Genomic DNA, 24,299 nt, shown 5'->3' with positions numbered 1-24,299 from the left:
CTCAGACTGCAATGTTCACATAAAAATCCAAGGTGTCTTTAAGCAGGTCATTCTAGTCATCACCCTCCTATGCATGAGGAAGGAGGAAAAAACATGCAGGGCCAAATATTTTTCCCTAAAAAATGGAAGTTGGGCTGGGCACAGTGGCTCACATCTGTAATCCCAGCACTTTGGGAGGCCATGGCAGGAGAATTGCTTGAGCCCAGGAGTTCGAGACCAGTCTAGGCAACATAAGATGCTGTCGCTATAAAAAAAAGAAATAGAAGTGGGAGTTCCAAACATCTCACTCACTCAGAGTTGAGTGTTAAGAACTTAATCACACAGCCTTATCTGGCTGCAAAGAAGTCTGGGAAATGTGGTTCCTTGCTGGGAAACCAACCTCAGCTACATCTCTATAGGTGAGAAATGCAGTTCTTCGCTGGGCAACCTATCTGTAACAATGGAAGAAGAGGAGAACAGATTTTTTTTTTGAGGCCTCAATAAAAAGAAGAAAGAGGAAAAAAAGATAATCTTTAAGGTAATGGTGGTAGAAGATCCTAGGAAGACAATTTTGGACCAGAAGTAAAAGGCAGCAAGTCCAGATCGGAATAGGTCAAAAGACTCTGGAAAAGAGGTCCAAGAAAATGAAGTAGTGTGTCTAAATATCTGATGTGTCTAAATATCTAGAGATGATATTTAGGCAGTTTAGAGAAAGTGGGCATTATTCATTCGGCAACTATTCATTGAGCATCTATTATAAATCAGGTACTATTCTAGGTGCTGGGAAACAAAACAGCATACAAATACCAAAATCATTGCTTCAGGGATCTTATAACTTAGTGGAAAATCTAGTTGGGATTGCATTTTTGATTAGTACACAGAAAACTAGCAAATGTTTACCCCATTTACCGCAACCTGGAGGCAACTACTTTCACCTCTTTCAGCTGGTTCTTTCAGTATTGCTATATTTCTAAATTAACATGATTCCATTGCTACTTGTGATTTTTCCTTTTTTCCTCCATTGCATTATCTGTTAATTTTTCAGATGAAAGATCAGGATTTTGCTCCTTTTTATCTTCTTGGTCATCATCACATATGTGAGTCCTTCACATCCCCCAGCCTCCCAATATGGTTAACTATAAAATTGGTTAGATCAATGTTCAAATTTTAACTTTATTGTGACTATGTAAACACTTTTAATAGCAAGTCATATACTAAATTGTAACTATTTTAGTTTTCCTGTACAAGTTTTTGTTTTTGTAGTCTTAAAGCTTACAAAATCTTTCCCCCACAATTTTCACCTTACTGTTATTTATCTTTCAAATTCTAGTGTAAGTGTCACATTTTCAGAGAAGCCCTGAAGCATCCTTTTCTCCTACCCTACAACTCTTCCCCATTCTCTTGTTTAGAACATTTTGTGCTGCCATAACATTGCCACAAACTGGGTAATTTATAAAGAAAATTTATTGGCTGGGTGCGGTGGCTCACGCCTCTAATCCCAGCACTTTGGCAGGCTGAGGCAGGCGGATCACCTGGGGTTAGGAGTTTGAGACCAGCCTAACCAACATGGAGAAACCCCGTCTCTACTGAAAACACAAAATTAGCCGGCCATGGTGGCACATGCCTGTAATCCCAGCTACTCAGGAGGCTGAGGCAGGAGAATCGCTTGAACCTGGGAGGCGGAGGTTGTGGTGAGCCGAGATTGCGCCATTGCACTCCAGCCTGGGCAACAAGAGCCAAACTCTGTCTCAAAAATATATATTATAATAATAAAATAAATAAATTTATTTCTCACAGTTCTGGAGGCTGGGAAGTTCAATATCAGGTGCTGGCATCTGACAAGGGCTTTCTTGCTGCATCATCATAAGGCAAAGGGAAAGAGGGTGAGAGAAGGTGAAAGAGCATAAGCAAGAGCACGCATGTGTGTGAGTGTGTGTGTCTGTGTGTGTGTGTACACGTGCCTGCACACACATGTGGAAGAAAGAGCCAAACTCACTTTTATAACCAACCCCAACCCACTCCTGCAATAGTGACATTAATCCCTTCATAAGGGCCCTGCCCCTTAAAGGTCCTACCTCTCAACACTGTTGCATTGGGGATTAAGTTTCCAACACCCAAACTCTGGGGGACACATTCGACCCCTAGCATTCCGTCACTAGAACATATACACAACTGTTTATTCCTCTTTGAATATTCACCTATTCTTGCCTAGCACCTCTTGTAATTATTTAGTAATAAGTCTTCTACTAGACTGTATGTTCCATGAGGGCAGAGATGGAATCTCTTTTTTCACCCCATATTTCCAGTGCTCTCTCAGTAATTTTTTTTGTTTTTGTTTTTTTGTTTGTTTTTGAGACGTAGTCTCACTCTGTCGTCCAGGCTGGAGTGCAGTGGCACGATCTCGGCTCAATGCAACCTCCGCCCCCGGGGTTCCAGCGATTCTCCCGCCTCAGCCTCCCAAGTAGCTGGGACTACCAGCGCATGCCACCACGCCCAGCTAATTTTTTGTATTTTTTTTTTAGTAGAGACGGGGTTTCACCGTGTTAGCCAGGATGGTCTCGATCTCCTGACCTCATGATCTGCCCGCCTCAGCCTCCTAAAGTGCTGGGATTACAGGCGTGAGCCACCGCGCCTGGCTGCTCTGTCAGTAATTTTTTATAGACAGAGTTACTTAATGTCCTCCATAAAAATATAGGCTCGCGGTCGGGGCAGAAGTGTGGTTACTGATAGTGAGAAAAAAGAAATCTTGCCATAGAAACAGACCTTCATGAACGCTCCCCTGGCCTTTGACATTTTCATAACTACTTATCATTATTATTGTGATTGTTATTATTTTTAGAAATGGAGTGTTCCTCTGTCTCCCAGGCTGGAGTGCAGTGGCGCGATCATAGTTCACTGTAACCTCGAACTCCTGGGCTCAAGTGATCCTCCCACCTCAGTCTCCCAAGTATGTGAGACTACAAGTGCACACCACTTCCCCCAGCTCCATAACTACTTAGTATCAAAACGTCTTGCCACAGAAAAATCCGAGGGTTAAATTATTCGCATTATAAAATAATTACATTTCAGAAGGATCACAGTGTCTCCTTAAGTAAATCCAAGCAATTTTTTTTTTATAAATCACTAAATACTCTACCAAGGAAGAAACCAAAAGAAGTTTTCACAGAGATGGGATTCACGACTTGCTACCCCAAAATATGGCACCTTGGCATATTAAGTATTTTAAGCTGAAGGAATTTGAGAAATAGCACGTGCAGGAAAGGCTCCCTGGCCTTCCCGTGAAGCAGATTATAAGACCCTGACATGATAGCTGCCCTCCCTCTTCCTGGAGGACAGGAGCATCCTATCTTACAGATGAAGGGACACAGAAAGGAATCTAACGCACAGGCCTTGCTAAATTTCCTCTAGTTTGCTGGACTTAGCTCACAACCTTTGTCCTATCACATTCTTCCATGAGTCTCTTCATCAAACCTAGCATAGAAACACTTGGTTTTAACTGCTTCTTTGGATCTTAATTTCCTTATGAAGGCTCCCATTTCTTGTAAAACGTATGTGAAATACACTGCATGCTTTTCTCTTGTTAATCTGTCTTTTGTTACAGGGGGTCCAACAGAATCTAGAAGCGTAGATGGAAAAGATATTTTTCCTGCCTTACACTAGCCACTGCTGAATTGGTATCAAACTGCAATTTAGATAAAGTAAATTTGAATTTACAATGATTTAAGAGCAGACATTTCCATATCATACATTTAATCTGCCTGTTACTGGCCATGAAGCGAAAATATGGGATTTCCCCATTTGATGCCAGGGTCTTGGCAACCCTGTCTCCTAAATGAATGAATGGAATGGTGGTAATGACCTGGATTTGAAACTCAAGTTTTCTCAACTTACCCAAACTCACAAGAACCAGATGTACAATTTAGTGTGCCAATTAATTACCTTACACTAAGAAATACAAACTATTCGTTTTTGCCCTGAAGTAAACCAGAATGTCACCCCAAAATATGCCACTTTGGCTTAAGGATTATTTTCATATTATTAATTTAATTATAGTATTATTATCTTGGTAATTGAAAAGTAGATCCAGACAGTCCCCAACTTAATGAGGGTTTGACAAGATTTATTGACTTTATGATGGTGTGAAAGCAACACCCATTCAGTAGAAACCATACTTCAATTACCCACACAGCCATTCTGTTTTTAAATTTCAGTACAGTATTCAATAAATTGCATGAGATATTCAACATTTTATTATAAAACGGGCTTTGTGTTAGATGCTTTTGCCCAACTGTAGGCTAATCTAAGTGTTCTGAGCATGTTTGTAGTAGCCTACTGATGTTTGATAGGTTCCGTGTATTAAACACATTTTCAACTAATGATATTTTCTTTTTCTGAGACGGAGTCTCGCTCTATCACTAGGCTGGAGTGCAGTGGCATGATCTCGACTCACTACAACCTCCGCCTCCCGGGTTCAAGTGATTCTCCTGCCTCAGCCTCCAGAGTAGCAGGGACTACAGGCACGCGCCACCACGCCCAGCTAATTTTTGTATTTTTAGTAGAGATGGAGTTTCACCATGTTGGCCAGGATGGTCTCCATTTCTTGAGCTCGTGATCCGCCCGCCTTGGCCTCCCAAAGTGTTGGGATTACAGGGGTGAGCCACCGCGCTGGGCCTCAACTAATGATATTTTCAATTTACAATGGGTTTATTGGGATGTAACTCCATCATAAGTAGCATAAGTAGAGGAGCATCTGTACAAAACAAGCTCCCTACCCTTCCACTATGTACCTAAAAGCAGGACATAAATTTTTAAAGGTGTCCCACCTCCTCTCTCTACCAGGGACAAAAGTTAATCACCAGAGACAACTTCAGACCCTTATCAGCCAGCGATGGCGCTAGAAGAACCTACATAACACACTGTACTCACTACCTGTAACTACCATTAGTTTCTCACATCTCTACCTTCCCACTCTGCTGTTTTTGGAAACCTCAAACTGCTTTCGTCATTTCTCCACAAAGTTACTGTTCTTTATTGTAAATGCTACGTAATCCCCCATTCTAATCCACCTCTTAGAGTTACTCTTCCTTGAGTTTTGCCCATATAATAGATGTACATGCTACTAAATTTTTCTTTTGCCAATCCGTGCTTTGTGATAAGGGCCACAGTGAAGAACTAGAAAGGTAGAAGGATTTTCCCCCATCCCTACAGCCCCAAGGAGGGCTTGAGACACGGGTTCCGTTCTTTTCCTTCAGCTCCTCACTTTGTAGATTCCGTTCAGGTCATTCCCCTTCCGTCACCATGCCCTTTTTTCATTCAGTAGATACATCTGATGGGCCTGGGGTTTCCAGGCCCAGGGAAAACACAGTTTCATTCTTTTTTTCTTTTTTATCGGACAGCCTCCTGAACCAGAGGAGGTTCAGAGCGACTCCCACAGTTTCACTCTTGAACTTGGGTATTTTCCAAATTGCCTCGGCAAAAGGCTGCTGTAGTCGGTCTTCGTAGCTTCCTTCTCCAGGGTATCCTAGCGGCGCGCAGCGCAGGCGCCTCGCACCGCTCCCTGACAGCGGCTGCCACCTTCCACACAGAGGCCGACCCGGTGTTCGCAGCCAGGGCGCAGGCCGGGCCCGGCGCGTTTAGAGCGCCCGCCCCTCGCTAAGGAACCGTCCCTGAGCCACAGGGCCTGATGCGACTGCAGAGGGAGCGTGGGGTCCTCCGAGGTTCCCCTTCTCTAAATGTGCACCTTCCTCAGGGAGCCCTTGTGCAGCTGAGGGAAAAGTCACCACTCAGGGTTTCGGGCCGGGGGCCCAAATAAAAGAGCTGCCATCAGCAAAAAAAGAAAAGGCACGAAGAGGAGGTGAGCGGATTCCCAAGGCGGTTTCGCCCACTAATTTTGCCCAGAGATGACCCTGAGGTCTCTGAGCTTATATTTTTCAGCTGTTGTGCAAAGACTCGCTTTGCCCTCTTATAAGCCTACTATGGGAGTTGCCGCTACACGCTGGCACAGGGGTACAAACGACAACGCGCCGCCCTTGGAACGCGTGGCGGGCCCCGCGCTGCGCAGCCTCCAGCAGCGCTGCGTGCCCTTCCTTTTGCCCGTCTCCAACATGGCGACACCGCCGCCGCCCCTCCTCCTCGTCGCGCAGAGCCGCGCCGCGCCGCGCGCTCCCGCTGCCCCTCCCCGCTTGAGCTCCACCCAGGTCGCCCGCAGCGCGGTCGGCGGCGGCTATTTCCCGCCATTGTGCGAAGTGAAGGCTAGGGGCCCGTACGCGCCCGCCTGACCGTCGCCAGCAGCTGCTTGGCGGCCCCACCGCAGCCCTCGCTCCCTGAGGCGCTGGAGGCCCGCGCCCCGCCGCTCGCTGTGCGTGGGAGGGCGCGAGCGAACGCGGGCGAGGAGCGGCCGAGCCGCTGAAGAGGAGCTGGGCGCCGGCCGCCCGGCCGCGCTCGGCCCGCGGATCGCCTCCGCCCGGTCCACGCCGGCCCCGGCCCCTGGCGAGATGCCGTGTGGGGAGGATTGGCTTAGCCACCCGCTGGGAATCGTGCAGGGATTCTTCGGTGAGTGGCGGCGCCGGGGGGCGGGCCGGGCGGGCAGCCGAGTTTGCCGGGCCCCGGGGCAGGGCCCCGCCGCGCGGCCCCCACGCGGTACCATTTCGAGGGCTCGCGCGGCCCGAGACGGGGCCCCGGGGCCTGCACCGGCCTCAGCTGGGACAGCCTCTCCCCCGGTCGCAGCAGGCAGGGGCAGGAGCCGGGCCGCAGGTACCTCCCACCTGCCCGAGTCGCAGCTCGGGAGCCGGCAAGGTGAAGTCGTGGGGCGCGGGCTGTGATTGACGGCCTCGCTCCCAGCCTGTGGCAGGGCCGGGGCCCCGGCCCCGGGCGCAGCAAACTCGGGGAGGTCCTCGAACCCTGGGGAGGGCCCGCAGAGCCGCGGGAAGGGAAAACCACTTTGCCTGTGGGAAGCCCATAGGATATTTCAAAACTTCCGGTGCGTCGGGGAGTGCTCGCTTGCACAGAAGTTGGTTCTAACTCCTGTGCTACCCTCATTCTCTCTTTCAGAGATAAGATTTAATGTTCATAGCTTAGTTTTCCTGTTGGGATGACTTTAGAACCCATCTAGTCTGGATCTGCTCCTGTGCCAGAGCCAGCAAGAAATATGGAGCTACTTGAGTTTGTACACAGAGCTGAGCATGCTGCAGGCGAGCTTAGTAAATTTTGGTTGCGATTGCTGTTGCTACTTTACTACGAAGGGTATACGAAGGAAAATTTATATTTGTTGTCGTTAACTGGGCATTTTGAGAACCGTTCCATTCCCCAGTGTCTTTTTGCAATGAGTGGTGGAGTCAGATCCAGCTAGAAATCATTGTAGATGGCAACACCTGACTTGTCTGGAGTTAACTTAGAGTTGTGGAGCGGCCTTAGCTCATTGAAAAAAACATCTTGGGGTACTAGGGAGAGAAGGCAGTAGGAAGCTAAATTATCCTCAGCAGCCAAAATCGACGGCAAACAATGTATGGTATTTCTTATAGGAGGGCCTCTAGTGCTCACTCAGGAAGTCCTTATTAATTTACCTGTAATTCTAATTAGTTAGTTACGTGGCTTCCCAGGCTATAACTAAAGGCATTATATTAGAAGAAAGCCTGGATAGACGTCCGAACTTAGCCAGTGAACACTGACAGCCTGATGAAGAAATTTAAAACTACCTTCATACTTAAAAAAAAAAAAAAAAAAAAAATTCACTATATAGCAGTCAAGAGTGCTTTGAGGAAGGGGCATGTGTTTTCCACTAAATCCTAGTAATTTATGTTCATAAGAGTTCTAGAACTGATAATGGGTGCTCAACATAATGGCCCCAAAATGTCAAGTGAAGATTCAATTGTAGCATTGGTTTAAGAGGGTGCAGATGCATAGATACTTTTTAGGAAAAATCCCTCGGAAGTAAAAAGGTTTGGTGCTTAAAGGGTTAAATTTCAGTTACTAATATTAGTTTATTTATTAGAAATACCCCATACTCTGATTTTGCTGGATAAATGAGATGATTTCATATTTGATAGAGATTTGAATGTATTTGTGTCAAATTTTGTCTTCTAAAGGTATGATCCTAAGGGACACATCTCATCATAGTACAGGAAGGATGTAACTTAGATATAAAATAATAGCTTTAGAGTATTTTATAAATTATGTGGATTGTTGTGGGAACCTGAGAAGTTTGTTGATGTGTTTCTCCCCAGAATGTCTTGTTCCCATGTACGTTGTGTCTTACAGAAAAGTCATAATGTGTTTGTAGAAGCTGTTGCTATATTTTCCTATCACTGTGATTGTATTGCATATCTTTATCATAACAGCATTACAAGTATGTTTGTGTGATAACTTACAGGCACTTTTTGGTTTAGTAGGAAATTGTTTTCCCCCCAGATAGGTAATGCATATGCATTGTACAAAAAGAAAAAAAGCAGTTCGGTAACATATAGCAGAAAAGGAAAGATCTTTGAAGATCCTTCATCTTCAAGATAACCATTGGTTCGTGGTTGTGTAGTTTATTTTCTCTGCATATATTTAGACAGTTTTTTAAACTGAAAAGTTAAGTTTTGTTGTGTATTTTATTTTGAAATATGCTTTTTTTTTGGGGGGGGGGGAGACAGTCTCGCACTGTCGCCCAGGCTGGAGTGCAGTAGCGCGATCTCTGCTCACTGCAACCTCCGCCTCCTGGGTTGAAGCGATTCTCCTGCTTCAGCCTCCGGAGTAGCTGGGACTATAGGCGCGCGGCACCATGCCCGGCTAATTTTTGTATTTTTGGTAGAGACGGGGTTTCACAATGTTGGCCAGGATGGTCTAGATCTCTTGACCTTGTGATCCGCCCACCTTGGCCTCTCAAAGTGCTGGGATTAGAGGCGGGAGCCACTGCGTCCGGCAGCCTGAATTTTTCCCTTTCTTACTGTCCTTGTCATATAGTGTTGTATAAACTTATTAACCCTGTCATATATTTTAAGTTAGGTGTCACAATAATCTAGAGTGTGCTGTCCAGGGCAGAAGCCATGTGTGGCTATTTAAATGTAAATTAATTAAAATTACACAAAATTAAAAATTCAGCTCCTCGGTGTTACCACATTTCAAGTGCTCAGTAGCTACATGTGGATAGGGGCTATTGTGTTAGCACAGATCTAGCATATTCCTAACATCAGGAAGTTCTACGTACAGCACTGATCTAGAGGACACCACTTTTTAGTATGTGATGCTAGTTTTTTTGGATAACCAGCTACTCACTGACTCAGGATCTGAATTTGGTCACTGTATCTTACCCATTCTAGGGGTTTTTTTGTTTTGTTTTTGGGATAGAGTTTCGTTCTTGTCACCCAGGCTGGAGTGCAACAGTGTGATCTCTCAGCTCACTGCAACCTCCGCCTCCCAGGTTCAAGCAGTTCTGCTTCAGCCTCCGGAGTAGCTGGGATTACAAGTGCCTGCCACCATGCCAAGCTAATTTTTTTTTTTTTTTTTTTTGAGACTGAGTCTTGCTCTGTCACCCAGGCTAGGGCACAGTGTTACAGTCTTGGCTCACTGCAGCCTCTGCCTCCTGGGTTCAAGCGATTCTCCTGCCTCAGCCCTCCGAGTAGCTGGGATTACAGGTGCATGCCACCATGCCCAGCTAATTTTTGTATTTTTAGTAAAGACAGGGTTTCACCATCTTGGCCAGGCTGGTCTTGAACTCCTGATCTAGTGATCCGCCCACCTTGGCCTCCCAAAGTGCTGGGATTATAGGTGTGAGCCACCGCGCCCAGCCGCTAATTTTTGTATTTTTAGTAGAGACAGGATTTCGCCATGTTAGCAAGGCTGGTCTCGAACAGGTGATTTGCCTGCCTTGGCCTCTCGAAGTGCTGGGATTATAGGCGTGAGCCACTGCGCCCGGCCCAGACCCTCATCTCCAATGCTACTGTCATAATTAAGGCCATCGTAGTCTCTTTCCTGGACGCTGGAACAGCCCTCTAACTGGTTTCTTGCCTCCAGTCTTGCTTCTCTTCCACCTGCCATACTGGAACCAAGTCCTTCAGTGACTTCTTGTTACCCTTACTATCTGATCCAGGCCTTTTAAAGTGGTTTATGAGGCCCTTGTTGGCTTCACCCTTGCCTTGCTCTGAGACATTATCACTGCCTGCCCCCTCCTCATACTCCATCCCGGCCTCACTGAACCTTTTTTCAGTTCTTTGATTTTGAACCTGCATCTAGGCCTTTTGCATCTGCTATTTGTTGTGCCTGATTCCCCCTCCCATCCCATGTCCACTTTTCTGGCTAAGTCTTACTTTTCCTTTAGGAACCTAAGTTAGGTACCAAAGTAGGGTACCCCTGCTCCATGTTACTGCAGGATCCTATTATATATGTCTTTGAAAAATAGTGTGTAAAGCGCATTGTTGAAATTCCTTGTTTTTGAAGTTCCTTTGCTGGATTTTGACCCCGCGAATTCAGGGCCCCTGTATCTGCATTATTCACCACTGTATCCTAATTTCTTAGAATTTGCTTTGTACATTGAAAGTGCTCAGTGGACACTTGTTGAACAAAAGCAGTGGAAAGACTGAGTAATCAGAAATGTTAATTGAAATGGCTAGTGAGATCACAAATCTCAAATTTTTTCTTTTCTTTTTTTTTGGAGTCAGAGTCTTGCTCTGTTGCCCAGGCTGGAGTGCAGTGGCGTGATCTCAGCTCACTGCAACCTCCGCTTTCTGGGTTCAAGCCTCTCATGCCTCAGCCTCTCGAGTAGCTGGGATAACAAGCGTGCACCACCATGCCCAGCTAATTTTTGTATTTTTAATAGAGACAGCGTTTTGCCATGTTGGCCAGGCTGGTCTTGAACTCCTGGCCTCAAGTGATCTGCCCCTACTTGGCCTCCCAGAGTGCTGAGATTTCAGGCGTGAGCTGTTGCACCCAGCCTCTTTAGCTGTTTTCCCTTCAATTATTGGTTAGACCAAGATCATTATTCTGGTTATATTTAAGGTTCTTTGATTGCATCTAACAGAACTAGACTAGCTCATGCAAAAAAGAGCAGGGTTGGATGAAGAGGGGCAGAGCAGACTATTTTATCACTAGCATTTTAGATAATTTAAAGCAATGATAAAATGAACTAAAAGTTAGTTGGTCTGCTTTTTATTATCACCATGAATCTAAACCGACAATCTATGCCCTTATTGTCTGTACCCAGCTTGGACCTCTTCTACCACTCTGTCGTTGGTAGGCCACTGAAAAAAGTTAATTTATATTAAGGCTATAAAACCCAAGAGCAGGAGAAGTGGTTGGGTATTCGAAGAGACTGAGTGGAATCAGGAGCTGGAAAGCTAGCAGGAATCCAAGCAACTCAGTATTTCTTCTCTTGGGCTACATTCATCTCTGCACACTTTCTCTTTGTCTACTCCATGTCTCCCAAATTTACTTGTTCTCAGTTCCAACCCACACTAGCTGGCATGTTTATTTTCAGGCATAGAAAATCTGATTGGCACAACATGGAGTCAGGAATCCATTCACTCAGGGATCAGTCATCTGTGGCCATGGCACAGAGTTAGGTAGGACAATCGTTGACTATTATCCACATCTCAACATTGGGGGCGTTCTGAGAGAAGAAGAATAGCTCCGGCAGCCATGGCAGATGGCATACGTAGGAGTTTTTAAGTTATAATAACTTACACATGGTTTTAAAAAAATCAACATGATGATATGAACTGAGTGAAAGTATGTGCCCCCTCCATTGAAGTAACCACTTTTTTTTTTTTTTTTTTTTTTTTTTGAGATGGAGTCTTGCTCTGTCGCCCAGGCTGGAGTGCAGTGGCGCGATTTCGGCTCACTGCAACCTCCCCCCTCCCAGGTTCAAGCGATTCTTCTGCCTCAGCCTCCTGAGTAGCTGGGACTACAGGCGCCTGCCACCACACCTGGCTAATTTTTGTATTTTTTGTAGAGACGGGGCTTCACCATGTTGGCCAGGATGGTCTCGACCTCCTCTGCTCTCGTGATCCACCACCCTCGGCCTCCCAAAGTGCTGGGATTACAGGCATGAGCCACCGCGCCCTGCCTGAAGTAACCACTTTTAACTGTTTTTGCTTTTAGAGATTTTGTTTTTTTGAGACAGAGTCTTGCTCTGTCGCCCAGGCTAGAGTGCAGTGGCGCCATCTTGGCTCACTGCAACCTCCACCTCCCAGGTTCAAGCAGTTCTACTGCCTCAGCCTCCCGAGTAGCTGGGACTACAGGCGCCCGCCACCACACTCAGTTAACTTTTTGTATTTTCGTAGAGATGGTGTTTCACCGTGTTGCTCAGGCTGGTCCCAAAATTTTTTTTTCTTTGAAGTAAAATTCACATAACAAAATTTAACATTTTAAAATATACAATTGAATGTTTTTTTACTGTATTCATAATGATGTTGTGCAACCATCACCACCACTATCTTTTTCTCTTTTTTTTTTTTTTTTCTTTTTTTTTTGAGACGGAGTCTCACTCTGTTGCCCAGGCTGGAGTGCAATGGTGCAATCTTGGCTCACTGCAACCTCTGCTTACTGGGTTCAAGCGATTCTCTCGCCTCAGCCTCCCAAGTAGCTGGGATTACAGGCACGCACCACCATTCCTGGCTAATTTTTGTATTTTTAGTAGAGATGGAGCTTTACCGTGTTGGTCAGGCTGCTCTTGAACTCCTGATCTCAGGTGATCCACACGCCTCGGCCTCCCAAAGTGTTGGGATTACAGGCATGAGCCACCACGCCCGGCCACCCCTATCATTTTCGTCACTCCAAAAAGAAACCCCATACCTTTAGTAGTCTCTCCCATTTCTTCTGTCTTCCATCTCTGGCAACAACTATATTTCTGCCCATGGATTTACCTATTCTGGATGTTTCGTGTAGATGGAATTATACAACATGTGGCCTTTGGGGTCTGGCTTCTTTTCATTTACCATGATATTTTCATGGTTCATCCGTGTCGTAGTACGAATCAGTACTGCATTCCTTTTTTTTTTTTTTTTTTTTAAGAGACAGAGCCTAGCTCTGTCGTCCAGGCTGGAATGCTGTGTGGCAAGATCATGGTTCACAGCAGCCTTGAACTTACAGTCTCAAGTGATCCTGCAGCCTCAGCTTCCTGAGTAGCTGGGACTACAGGCATGTATTACCTGTATTACCACACCCAGCTAATTTTTAAATCATTTTTGTAGATTTGGGGTCTCACTATGTTGCCCAGGCTACACTCAAACTCCTGGCCTCAAGTGACCCTCCTGCCTCGGCCTCCCAAAGTGCTGGGATTACAGATGTGAGCCACTGTACCCAGTCTGCATTCCTTTTTATGACTGAAAATAACATTCCATTGTATGTCTATACTGCATTTTGTTTATCCATATATTTGCTGATGGACACTTGGGTTATTTCCTGGCTGTTATAAATAGTGCTGCTATAAACATTCATGTACAAGTTTTTGTGTGAATGTAAGCTTTTTGGTTCTTTCCCAGATATGCCTAGGGATGGAGTTGCAAGGTCATATGATAATTTTATATTTAACTTTTTGAGGAATTGCCAAACTTTTCCACAGTGGCTGCACCATTTTACCTCCCAGGTTCAAGCAATTCTTTTGCCTCAGCCTCCCAAGTAGCTGGGATTATAGGTACCGCCACCAAGCCCAGCTAACTTTTGTATTTTTAGTAGAGATGAGGTTTCACCATGTTGGCCAGGCTGGTCTCAAACTACTGATCTCAGGTAATCTGCCTGCCTTGGCCTCCCTAAGTGCTGGGATTACAGGCGTGAGCCACCACGCCCGGCCTAAAATGTTTTTAAGAAAGGTTGTGTGAGAAGAGAACAAGAGGCACATTATATAATGTTAAAACAGTCAGTTCACCAAGAAGACCTAACTATATATACATCAAGCAACAGAGCTTCAAAATGTATGATGCAAAAACCAGCAGAAATAAAAGAAGAAATAGGCAAATCTGCAATTGTAGTTAGATATTTTACTACTCCTCTCTCAGTACTTGACAGAATAGTGGGTAGAAAATCAAAAAGAATACTGAACAACACAAAACTACACAACACTGTCAACCAAGTAGATCTAATTGACATTTGTCTACTAATGACAGCAGAATACACATTCTTTTCAAGTACACATGTAAATTCACCAAGATAAACCACATTCTGGGTCATAAACCAAATAGTGAACTTTATATTTAAGAAGAACACTTCTAAACAATCCATGGATTAAAAACTCTTAAAGGAAAGCTTTAAATATTGTGAACTAAACCAAAATGAAAACTCAACATACCAAAATTTGTGGGATACAGCCAAAGATGTGCTTAGATGCATTAACTGCCTTAATTAGAAGAAAAGGTCTCAAGTGAATAATTTGAGCTTCCACCTATGAAACTAGAAATGAAGAGCAAAATAAACCCAAATTAAACAGAAGAAAGAAATGATAGAGAACAAAAATCCATGAAATAGAAAACAGAAAAAGAAAAAAATCAGTGAAACTCAAAGCTCTTTAAAAAAAAAAAATCAATAAAATTGTAGACCTCTAGCCATACTGGCAAAGGAAAACAAATTACCAATATTAGAAAAGAAAAAAAGGAAGACAAATTGCCAATATTAGAAAAGAAAGAGGAGATACCACCGTAGACTGTACAGGCATGAAAAGGATAATACAAGCAGCTCTACAGATAGAAATTCATCAACTTAGATGAAATGGACCAGTTCCTCAAAAAACACTGTATTAGCTTTCTATTTCTCCTGTAACAAATTGCAAATGTAGTGACTTTAAAACAAAAGGTTTTTATTTACAGTCCTGGAGACAGAAGTCTGACATGGGTCTTACTGGGATAAAATCAAATTGTTGACAGGACTTGCATTCCATTGTGGAGGCTTTAGGAGAGAATCTGTTCCTTGTCTTTTCCTGCATCTAGAGTCTGCCCACATTTCTTGGCTTGTGGCCACCTTCCATTTTCAAAGACAACAAGTCGAGTTGTTCCTACATCTTACTCTAACTTCCTCTTTTGCCACATCCTTCCACATTTAAGGACCCTTGTGATTACATTGAACCCACCCAGATAGTTTTGTTTTTTTAAGTTCAACTGATTATTAACCTTAATTCCATCTGCTACCTTAATTCCTATGTAACATATATTTACTAGTTCTGGGGATTAGGACACGAATATCTTGGTTGGGTGGGAGGGGGTCATTATTCTGCTGATCACAGCCACAAACTATCCAAACTCACCCAAGCAGAATAATATTTCACCTTTTACGTCTGGCTTATCTCACTTAACATAATGTTTTCAAAGTTTATTCCTGTGTCTTCGTTCTTTTTTTTTTTTTTTTTTTTTTTGAGTCTGAGCCTCACTCTGTCTCCCAGGCTGGAGTGCAGTGGTGCGATCTCAGCTCACTGAAACCTCCGCCTCCTGGGTTCAAGCGATTCTCCTGTCTCACCCTCCTGAGTAGCTGGGATCACAGGCGTGTGCCACCACGCCCAGCTAATTTTTGTATTTTTAGTAGAGACGGGGGTTTGTCATGTTGGCCAGGCTGGTCTTGAAGTCCTGACCTCAGGTGATCCGCCCGCCTTGGCCTCCCAAAGTTCTGGAATTACAGGCGTGAGCCACTGCACCTGGCCCTTGCTGCTTTTTAATAAAGATACAAAAGCTAATTCAAATGGAAAAAGGATATTCTTTTCATCAAAGACATGAACAATTCAGCATTTACATGGAAAAATAAAATCCTCAACCTATACCTCATATTTCATATAAAATTAACTCAAAATGGATCATAGATCTAAGTATAAAACCTGAAACTATAAAACTTTTAGAAGAAAATAGATCTTTGTGACCTGGGGTTTGGCAATGAGTTCTTAAGACATGACACCAAAGGCACAGTGCATAAAACAAAAATTTGATAAATTGGGCTTCATCAAAATTAAAAACCTTTGTTCGGTAAAAAAAAATTCTATTAGGAGCATGAAAAGACAAGCTATACACTGGGAGAATATATTTGAAAATCTGGTATCAGAAAAAGAACTTGAATCCAGAATATATAAGAAAACACAGTGGTAATTTAAAAACTCAATTTTAAAAGGGGCAAAAGATTTAAGTAGGCTTAAATAGACATTTCACCAGCAAGTATACAAGGATAGCAAATATCCCCCTGAGAAGAGTTCAGCATTGTTAGCCATTAGGGAAGTGCAAATTTAAGCCATGATGTTGCATATTAGAACAGCTAAAATTTAAAAATACATAGTGATAGTACTAAGTACTGGCAAGGATGGGAACAGCTGGATCTCTTAGCAAAATGGTGCAGCCACTCTGGAAGACAGGTAGAATCTTATACATTTACCATGTACTCAACTGTGTCATATCTAGATACTCATTCTAGAGAAATGAAAACTCATGTTCACATGAAAACCTGTAGACACGTGTTTTATAGTTTTATTTATAGTTGTCAAACCTGAAGACAATCTAAATGTCCTTTAGCAAGCAAATACATAAACAAATTGGTTGTTATTCAGAGGAATAATAGGAATAAAAAGAAATGAAGTATTGATATACAAATGTGTTGGGGAGTCCCATAACCACCCATATGCTTGAAGATTTACTAGGACTTATATGATTCATTGTATAATTGTACTCCTCCTAAGATTTATTGCAGCAATATGGTAAGGATACATAGTTGGATCCTAAGGACACACATGGAGTCTGGAGGAATCCAGTGTCTTGATAATTTTTTCTTTTTGTGCGGTGGAGGGGGTGGTGTCGGGGGGGACGAAGTTTCACTCTTGTCGCCCAGGCTGGAGTGCAATGGGGCAATCTTGGCTCACTGCAACCTCCACCTCCCGGGTTCAAGCGATTCTCCTGCCTCAGCCTCCCAAGTAGCTGGGATTACAGGCACGCACCATCACGCCTAGCTAATTTTTGTATTTTTAGTAGAAAAGGGGTTTCACCATGTTGGCCAGACTTGTCTCAAACTCCTGACCTCAGGTGATCTGCCTGCCTCGGCCTCCCAAAGTGTTGGAATTACAGGTGTGAGCCACCGCACCCAGCCAAGAGAATTTTTTCATTTTAAGTGCAGAGGCAGGAGGATCGATCACTTGAGCCCAGGAGTTCAAGGCCAACCTGGACAACATAGGGAGACCTCCGTCTCTACAAAAAGATTTAAAAATTAGCCAGGCGTGGTGGCCCGTGCCTGTGGTCCCAGCTACTCAGGAGACTGAGGCCAGAGGATCACTTGAGCCCAGGAAATTAAGGTTGCAGTGAGCCAGGATCACACCACTGTACTCCATCCTGGGTGACAGAGCAACACAACACCCTGCCTGAAAAAAGAAAATTGCATTTATGTACATTCAAGTAACTTAGAAATAACTTGCTGCTCCCCAGTCACTGCTTGATGTAGCTTTACTATTTGTTATGTGGTATTCTCACGTTTTTTACACAATTGCAGGCAGAATAGTTGGTGTGGCAGTCATGGCTGTGTGATAGTCTTTTCTTTAAACATCCAGTTTGAATACAAGCAAAAATACCCACTTATCTTTTACCCAACTCATCTTTTATCCCTACTTCTTTTTCAGAACTGGCCCTTGTCCAGTTAAGTAAACGTGTTTGGAAGTCCTGCTCAAACATGGTGTTAGGATTTTATGGTCCTTTTCAACAGATGCAGCTCCATAACAAGTGTAGACTTCTTTATTTTTTACTCCAAATCTTCATAACACTTGTGTGATGAATATAAACAGTAGCAGGATTGGCCAGCTGTGTGGTTTGGTGGTTTTAGTTCACATAAATCTGTATTCCGTCAATAGCTCACTTTTTGGTCTTGCCCAGTTCCCGTAAGTGCCTTCTGTAGATGGCTTGTTAAATTGTAAGCAGTAAATAGTAACTACACAGTAGAGTAATTGGCTGTCACTTTGGGTGATCAAAATTAACATCACCAATGAAGGGAAGATGGACATCATGTCTTTTCAGACACCTGGAAGGACAAATATCACTTATACAGTAGTTTGACAACATTGTTTAAACAGCAGTTTGGTTATACTTGATTGGAATCTGATCATAAGGGAACCAACAGATCCAGATTGAGAAGCATTCAATTTTTAAAAAAGGACCTTATTCTTCTTAAATAGCAATGTCATGAAATATAAAGTTTGCTGAACTATTCCATATGAAAGGAGATTAAAGAGATCTGATAGCTAAATGCGAAAGTGATCCTAAGCTGGGTCCTGTAACTGAAGGGGAAAAAGTGCTATAGAGGGGATAGTATTGGGTCATATGATAAATTGGAATATAGATGGTAGATTAAATAAAAAGTATTGTGCCAATTTTGAATTTCCTGAGGTTGATAACAGTACTATGGTTAGTACTGTTCCTTAGGAGACACGCTGAAATATTTGGAGGCAAAAATACCTGATAGTGCAACTTAATCTTAAATGAGTCAGAAAAAATATAAGAGATGGAGCAAATGATAAGCAAATGGGGCAAGGATACAGGTGTTCTTTCTAACTTTTTTGACTCTGGAATTATTCCCAAATGAAGTTATAAACAAAAAAACTTAGGCTCTTTATTTCAGGATAGTTGTAAAGATAAACAAAAAAACTACATAAAAATGTATTGAAAGAACAGAGTGCTTTACAAGCAGTGCTTCATATGCTGTTGAATCTAGGTGGCCTTGTATCACATTCTGTAGGTGTCCCCAGCTACACACTGTGGGTGCCAGAGAGCCTGCAGAAGGTCAGCATCCTCCTGATTTGTAACTGCCCCTTCCCCTGCTCAGTACAGCTTCTTGAATGTGTCTTGTGTAGTACTTCAGACACACTGAAGTATAAAATGCACCCTATCTAAAAATTCATTCTATCATAGTAGCTAATTTTAGTTTGTTTTTTGCTGGCTGAACTATTGTGTGACTCACCTGATCATAGTCTCTTATTATATATTGCATGTACATTAGCTTTGAAAAGTATATTTCTCTTTCAGCCCAAAATGGAGTTAATCCTGACTGGGAGAAGAAAGTAATTGAATATTTTAAGGAAAAGCTGAAGGAAAATAATGCTCCTAAGTGGGTAAGCTTATTGCTATTTTCGAGGGAGTGGGTTGGACAGACTATACAGTTTCTCTTAGTAGAGTAACTAAGTAACCCACATGTAATTTAAAAACATGTAAATTAATGTACTTATGCTTCAAGTACATTTGTATTAAAAGATTTTGGTCTTTTGCTAATTAAGTTTAAGCATGTAAATACTTATACATTATGCCTCTAGGTGGCAGTAACTGACCGTGTTACTTCCTGAGACAAATCTTTAGTTACAAGAGTGTCAGTTACTTTTGTTTTATTACCTTCATTTTAAAAAAATTGGCATGTGCTAGTTTTAAGAGAAGAGCTCAACAAAGTAAATGCCTTTTTGATCATTGAAAAGTGTTCTGAATGAAAAGCATTTTTTAGCATTCTTTTACATTGTGGTCAAATGTTAGCTAAAACTTGAAAGAAATGGAAGAGAACTTGGGTTCCAGCAATTATATTGACCATTGAGATCATTTGGCTCCCTGATGAGGCATGGGTGTGTGTGTGTGTGTGTGTAACAGTTTGAGTCTGGATATAAAGTTTGTGTATATATGCTTTAATGTTGTATAGACAGGAAATTCAGTTGACTTACTTGATTATTTTCCTTTAAGGTACCATCACTGAATGAAGTTCCCCTTCATTATTTGAAACCTAATAGTTTTGTGAAATTTCGTTGCATGATTCAGGATATGTTTGACCCTGAGTTTTACATGGGAGTTTACGAAACGGTTAACCAAAACACAAAAGCACATGTAAGTATTGCTGTTTTCATGAAATTGTGGTATTAATTTTGTCCTTTTACTGTTTGTGGTAGTTTTGGTTCTGATATATTGATATAATTCTGTTTTTCTATGTTTGGGGTCATAGGTTCTTCATTTTGGAAAATATAGAGATGTAGCAGAGTGTGGGGTATGTATCTTTAATATATATAAAACATTTTTAGTAAGAATTTTTTCCTAAACAGAGAATTTATTTGTTTAGCTAATCTTAAATTTATTTATCTTGTGTATAAGTTACAAGAAATCATGTGAAATGTTTTCCTTATTTGGCTTTATTTAGGAGTTTGATGTGACTTTTTTTTAATCCTCTAAAGATCTTTTGAAGGGGAAATACTGTTAATGCCAAAATTAATTCCTCTTTCCAATACCTGTATATAATATATGTAAAACAAAGAACCCTAGTTTGCAAAATTAAATCCTTTTTAATTCCTTCAAAGACAAAGCCAATGGTAATCTCACTGTTTCTTTCATAGAAAACTGTCAGAATCAGCCTATAATACAGAAATTTAATGAAATATTCATTCCTAGGTAGCTCGGAGATGAGATTCAAAAGTCATATATTATTCCCTAGGAAAGGCATATTCTTTTTCAGATATACTTAGAAAACTCTAAGAAGTGGAAAGGACGCAAGAGACATCAAGTTTGAGCCTAATACATACAAGCAAGGATTTTTTTGTTTGCTTTTCTTTCTAGGCCCAAGGTACCTTTTTCCTAGAATGAGTCTTTTATTTATGACTCTTGAGCAACATATGTACCAACTCTCTGTTAGCCTTTGGTAGTGTCACACATGGACAGCCTCATCTATTTTATTGGCCCATTTCCAGATGCTGGGATTACTGAGTTATATTAATACATAGCTTTTTATGGTATACAGTAATGTAATATATTAGCCTAATGTGTTAGGGCTCCTTAAACAAGGGATACTGTAATCATTAATACAGTTGATCCATTAGGCTTGGCACAGTGTTTATTTTATGGAAACACTCTAAAAGAAAAACAGACCTGAAGTTCATCATGTGTAAGGTTACGCAAGTCTATCTTTCAAATGAATTCATTACTCTGAATAATTGTCAGAAGTTACATTTTTGTTTAATATAATCTTTGCAGTAACCTTCCAAATTAGGGCAATTTTTCTGTCCAGATCTGCCTACTGAACTAGAATATTTAATGAGCAACAACTTCTGTTGTGAATTAACGGACTGATATTAGGGTTTGATAAATCAGTTTCCTAAGATTTGGATAAGCCAAGAGTTAGACTCCAAGAATATAAAAAGGCCTAGATAACCTCATAAAAGTAAGGTTTTAGATCCACAAAGCAGAGAACTAGACCCAGATTTTAAGTCAGTCCACAGAGGTCCCATTTTTCTGGATTTGAGGGAGGAAGTGTTTGATGACAGTATTTGAAGTGATTTTATATCCATTTTCTTTTAAAAAGTGATAGTTTGGAATTAGTTACTTGTTAATTAACTGTAAAATATTTGCTGTGGTGTTATAATGTGAAAATGTGGTTGCTAATTTTAAAATAAATTTTGGGTTTTTTAAAATAAATTTTTAAAAACACTTTTTATGTATATCACAGCCTCAACAAGAACTTGATTTAAACTCTCCACGAAATACCACTTTGGAAAGACAGACTTTCTATTGTGTTCCGGTGCCTGGGGAATCTACGTGGGTAAAAGAAATATCCTTTGTCTGAACTTTCTTATTGTGTTGATGGTTTCTAAAAACTTAGCCTTTAATTATTCTTCCTTTGCAAAGCTTGGCTTTATTTTAATAAAATGTGTTTCATTTGTTCTAATTGAGAAAACCCATAAAACAGGCTAAGTATTTGTCACTGAGGAATGCTAAAATAACAGTACATTCCTATAGTGAAATACTGTTAAAATAATTGAGGTAATTTTTTTTTTTTTTTTGAGATAGGGACTCACTGTCACCCAGGCTGGAGTGCAGTGGCACAAACATGGCTCATTGCTGCTTCAGCCTGCTGGGCTCAAGCAATCCTCTTGCCTCAGCCTCCCAAGTAGCTGGGACCACAAGCGTGTGCCACCATCCCTGGTGAATTTTTTGATTTCTTATAGGAACAGGGTTCAGTTTGTTGCCCAAGCTGGTCTTGAACTCCTGGGCTCAAGTGATCCTCTCACCTCAGCCTACCAAAGTGCAGGAATTACAGACGTGAGCTACCATGCTCCGCCTAAGGCACATTTAAAGGTACTGAAAAAATATAATAATTAAAAAATAGTTTCAAATTAGAATTCATTCTAATTAAGGGAAAACAATGTGTTGGCTCTTTTGAGAGGGGATTGTAGAAACATTTCCTTTTTATTTACGATAGTAGTTTTTTAAGGCATGGCCCACCTACACTGAAATGCACAGATTTTAAGGTAATGCACAGTGATTTGGATAAATGCATACACCCATAGAATTTATATCCCAAAGTAAAGAACTTGTGCCTGAAAATTCCTTTCTGCCTTTTTCTAGTCACTACCTCCTCCCCTGCAAGCACAATCCTGAATTCTTGACTATGGCTTGGTCTTGCCTATTCTTGAATGACATCTAAATGGACTCATATAATATGTAGTCTTTGTGTCTGACATCTTGTGTTTAACATCATCCATTTGAGAGTCATCCATGTTGTGCGTATCAGTAGTTCTTCATTTCTTTCTTTTTTCTTTTGCTAAGTATTATTTGTTTATACAGTCTCCAATTGATGAGATTTAGGTTTACGGTTTTAAGCTGGGCATTTTCTTTGTGAGAACATTTTAAACTACCAATTCAGTTTTTTTGGTTTGTTTTTGTTTTTTTGAGATGGAGTCTCGCTCTGCTGCCAGTCTGAAGTGCAGTGGCGTGATCTTGGCTCACTGCAACCTCCATCTCCTGGGTTCAAGTGATTCTCCTGCCTCAGCCTCCCGAGTAGCTGGGACTACAGGCACACGCCACCACGCCTGCCACTTTTTGTATTTTTAGTAGAGACGAGGTTTCACCATGTTGGCCAGGATGGTCTCGATCTCTTGACTTCGTGATCTGCCTGCCTCGGCCTCCCAAAGTGCTGGGATTACAGGAGTGACTAATTCAGTATTTTAACAGATATTTTGAGTCAGTTGTGATAAATTGTATCTTTCAAGGACTGTTTTGAAGTCATTTAAACCCAGTTGTTGAATTTATTGACATAAAACTTGTCAGAGTATTTTCTTTTTAATGTCTGTGGGATATCTAGCATTGATCTCTTTCATTCCCAATAATATTAGTCTATTTTTAACTTCAATTTTCTGTTTTCTGCTTCATCCATTTCTGCTTTATTTCGTTCTTTTTGGTTTGGTTTTAATTGGTCTTTTTGTAGCCTTTTTTTTTTTTTAGATGGGGTCTTGCTGGCTCTGTCGCCCAGGCTGGAATGCAGTGGCACAGTCGGCTCACTGCAACCTCCACCTCCCAGGTTCAAGCAGTTCTGTGCCTCAGCCTCCCAAGTAGCTGGGATTGCAGGTGCCTGCCACCATGCCCAGCTAATTGTTTTGTATTTTTGATAGAGACGGGGTTTTACCATGTTGGCCAGGCTGGTCTTGAACTCCTGACCTTATGATCCACCTGCCTCAACCTCCCAAAGTGCTGGGATTACAGGGGTGAGCCACTGTGCCTGGCCCTTTTTCTAGCTTTTTAAAGTAGATGCTTAGATTATTGATTTCAAATTTTTCTTGTTTTCTGATGTTAGCAACTAAAGCTATAAATTTCTCCCCAATCACTGCTTTAGTTGCATCCCACAAGTTTTCATTTGTTAGGTTTTTACTGTCATTTAATTCAAAATATTTTCTAATTTCCCCTGTGATTTCTTCTTTGATCCTTCACCCTTGCAACAGTCTGCTTCTGTGTATTCTCATTCTTTGTGCTATTTTTGTCATAGATTTCACTTGTCCTTAGATTATACAGCTCACAACATACTATTTTTGTTTTTAACAGTCATTTGTCTTTTATATAAATTAAGAAGCAAGAAGAATTCATCTTTTATATTTGGCATCATTTCCTTTAGCGATATTATTATTATTTTTTTTTTTTTTTTTTTTTGAGTCAGAGTCCTGCTCTGTCGCCAGGCTGGAGTTGCAGTGGCGCAATTTCAGCTCACTGTAACCTCCGCTTCCCGAGTTCAAGTGATTCTCCTGCCTCAGCCTCCGGAGTAGCTGGGACTACAGGTGTGTGCCACCACGCCAATTTTTTTGTGTTTTTAGTCTAGACGGGGTTTCACCATGTTGGCCAGGATGGTCTTAATCTCCTGACCTCAGGTGATCCACCCACCTTAGCCTCCCAAAGTGCTGGGATTACAGGCATGAGCCACTGTGCCCGGCCAGCAATTTTTTTTTTTTTAATACAGATCTGTTGGTGACGAATTCTTTCAGTTTCTGTTCAATTGAAAATGTCTTTTATTTCACCTTCATTTTTGTTTTATTTATTTATTTATTTTTGAGACAGACTCTCTCCCTTTGTTGCCCAGGCTGGTCTTGAACTCCTGAGCTCAAGTGATCTACCCGCCTC

The 24,299-nt window shown here is 41.9% G+C and overlaps 1 protein-coding gene across 3 annotated transcripts in view; it reads left to right on the top strand.

The window, feature by feature from the left end:
- Window positions 1–24,299, top strand: part of MCMBP (minichromosome maintenance complex binding protein) — a 57,260-nt gene that overhangs the window by 13,461 nt on the left and 19,500 nt on the right. For 2 of the 3 annotated variants that reach the window (XM_002821206.6, XM_009245847.4), the window contains exons 1-5: window positions 5,867–6,531; window positions 18,918–19,003; window positions 19,614–19,754; window positions 19,870–19,911; window positions 21,361–21,462. In XM_002821206.6, the coding sequence (XP_002821252.1) occupies window positions 6,474–6,531; window positions 18,918–19,003; window positions 19,614–19,754; window positions 19,870–19,911; window positions 21,361–21,462 (429 nt within the window). In that variant the 5' untranslated portion in view covers window positions 5,867–6,473. Of the gene's footprint in view, window positions 1–5,866; window positions 6,532–18,917; window positions 19,004–19,613; window positions 19,755–19,869; window positions 19,912–21,360; window positions 21,463–24,299 lie in introns of those variants that run through there. The other variant, XM_054522960.2, reaches the window with a different exon arrangement.

Source organism: Pongo abelii, chromosome 8 (genome assembly GCF_028885655.2).
Source record: "Pongo abelii isolate AG06213 chromosome 8, NHGRI_mPonAbe1-v2.0_pri, whole genome shotgun sequence".
Classification (NCBI taxonomy): Eukaryota; Metazoa; Chordata; class Mammalia; order Primates; family Hominidae; genus Pongo; species Pongo abelii.
This window is presented reverse-complemented; position numbering and strand designations above follow the sequence as displayed.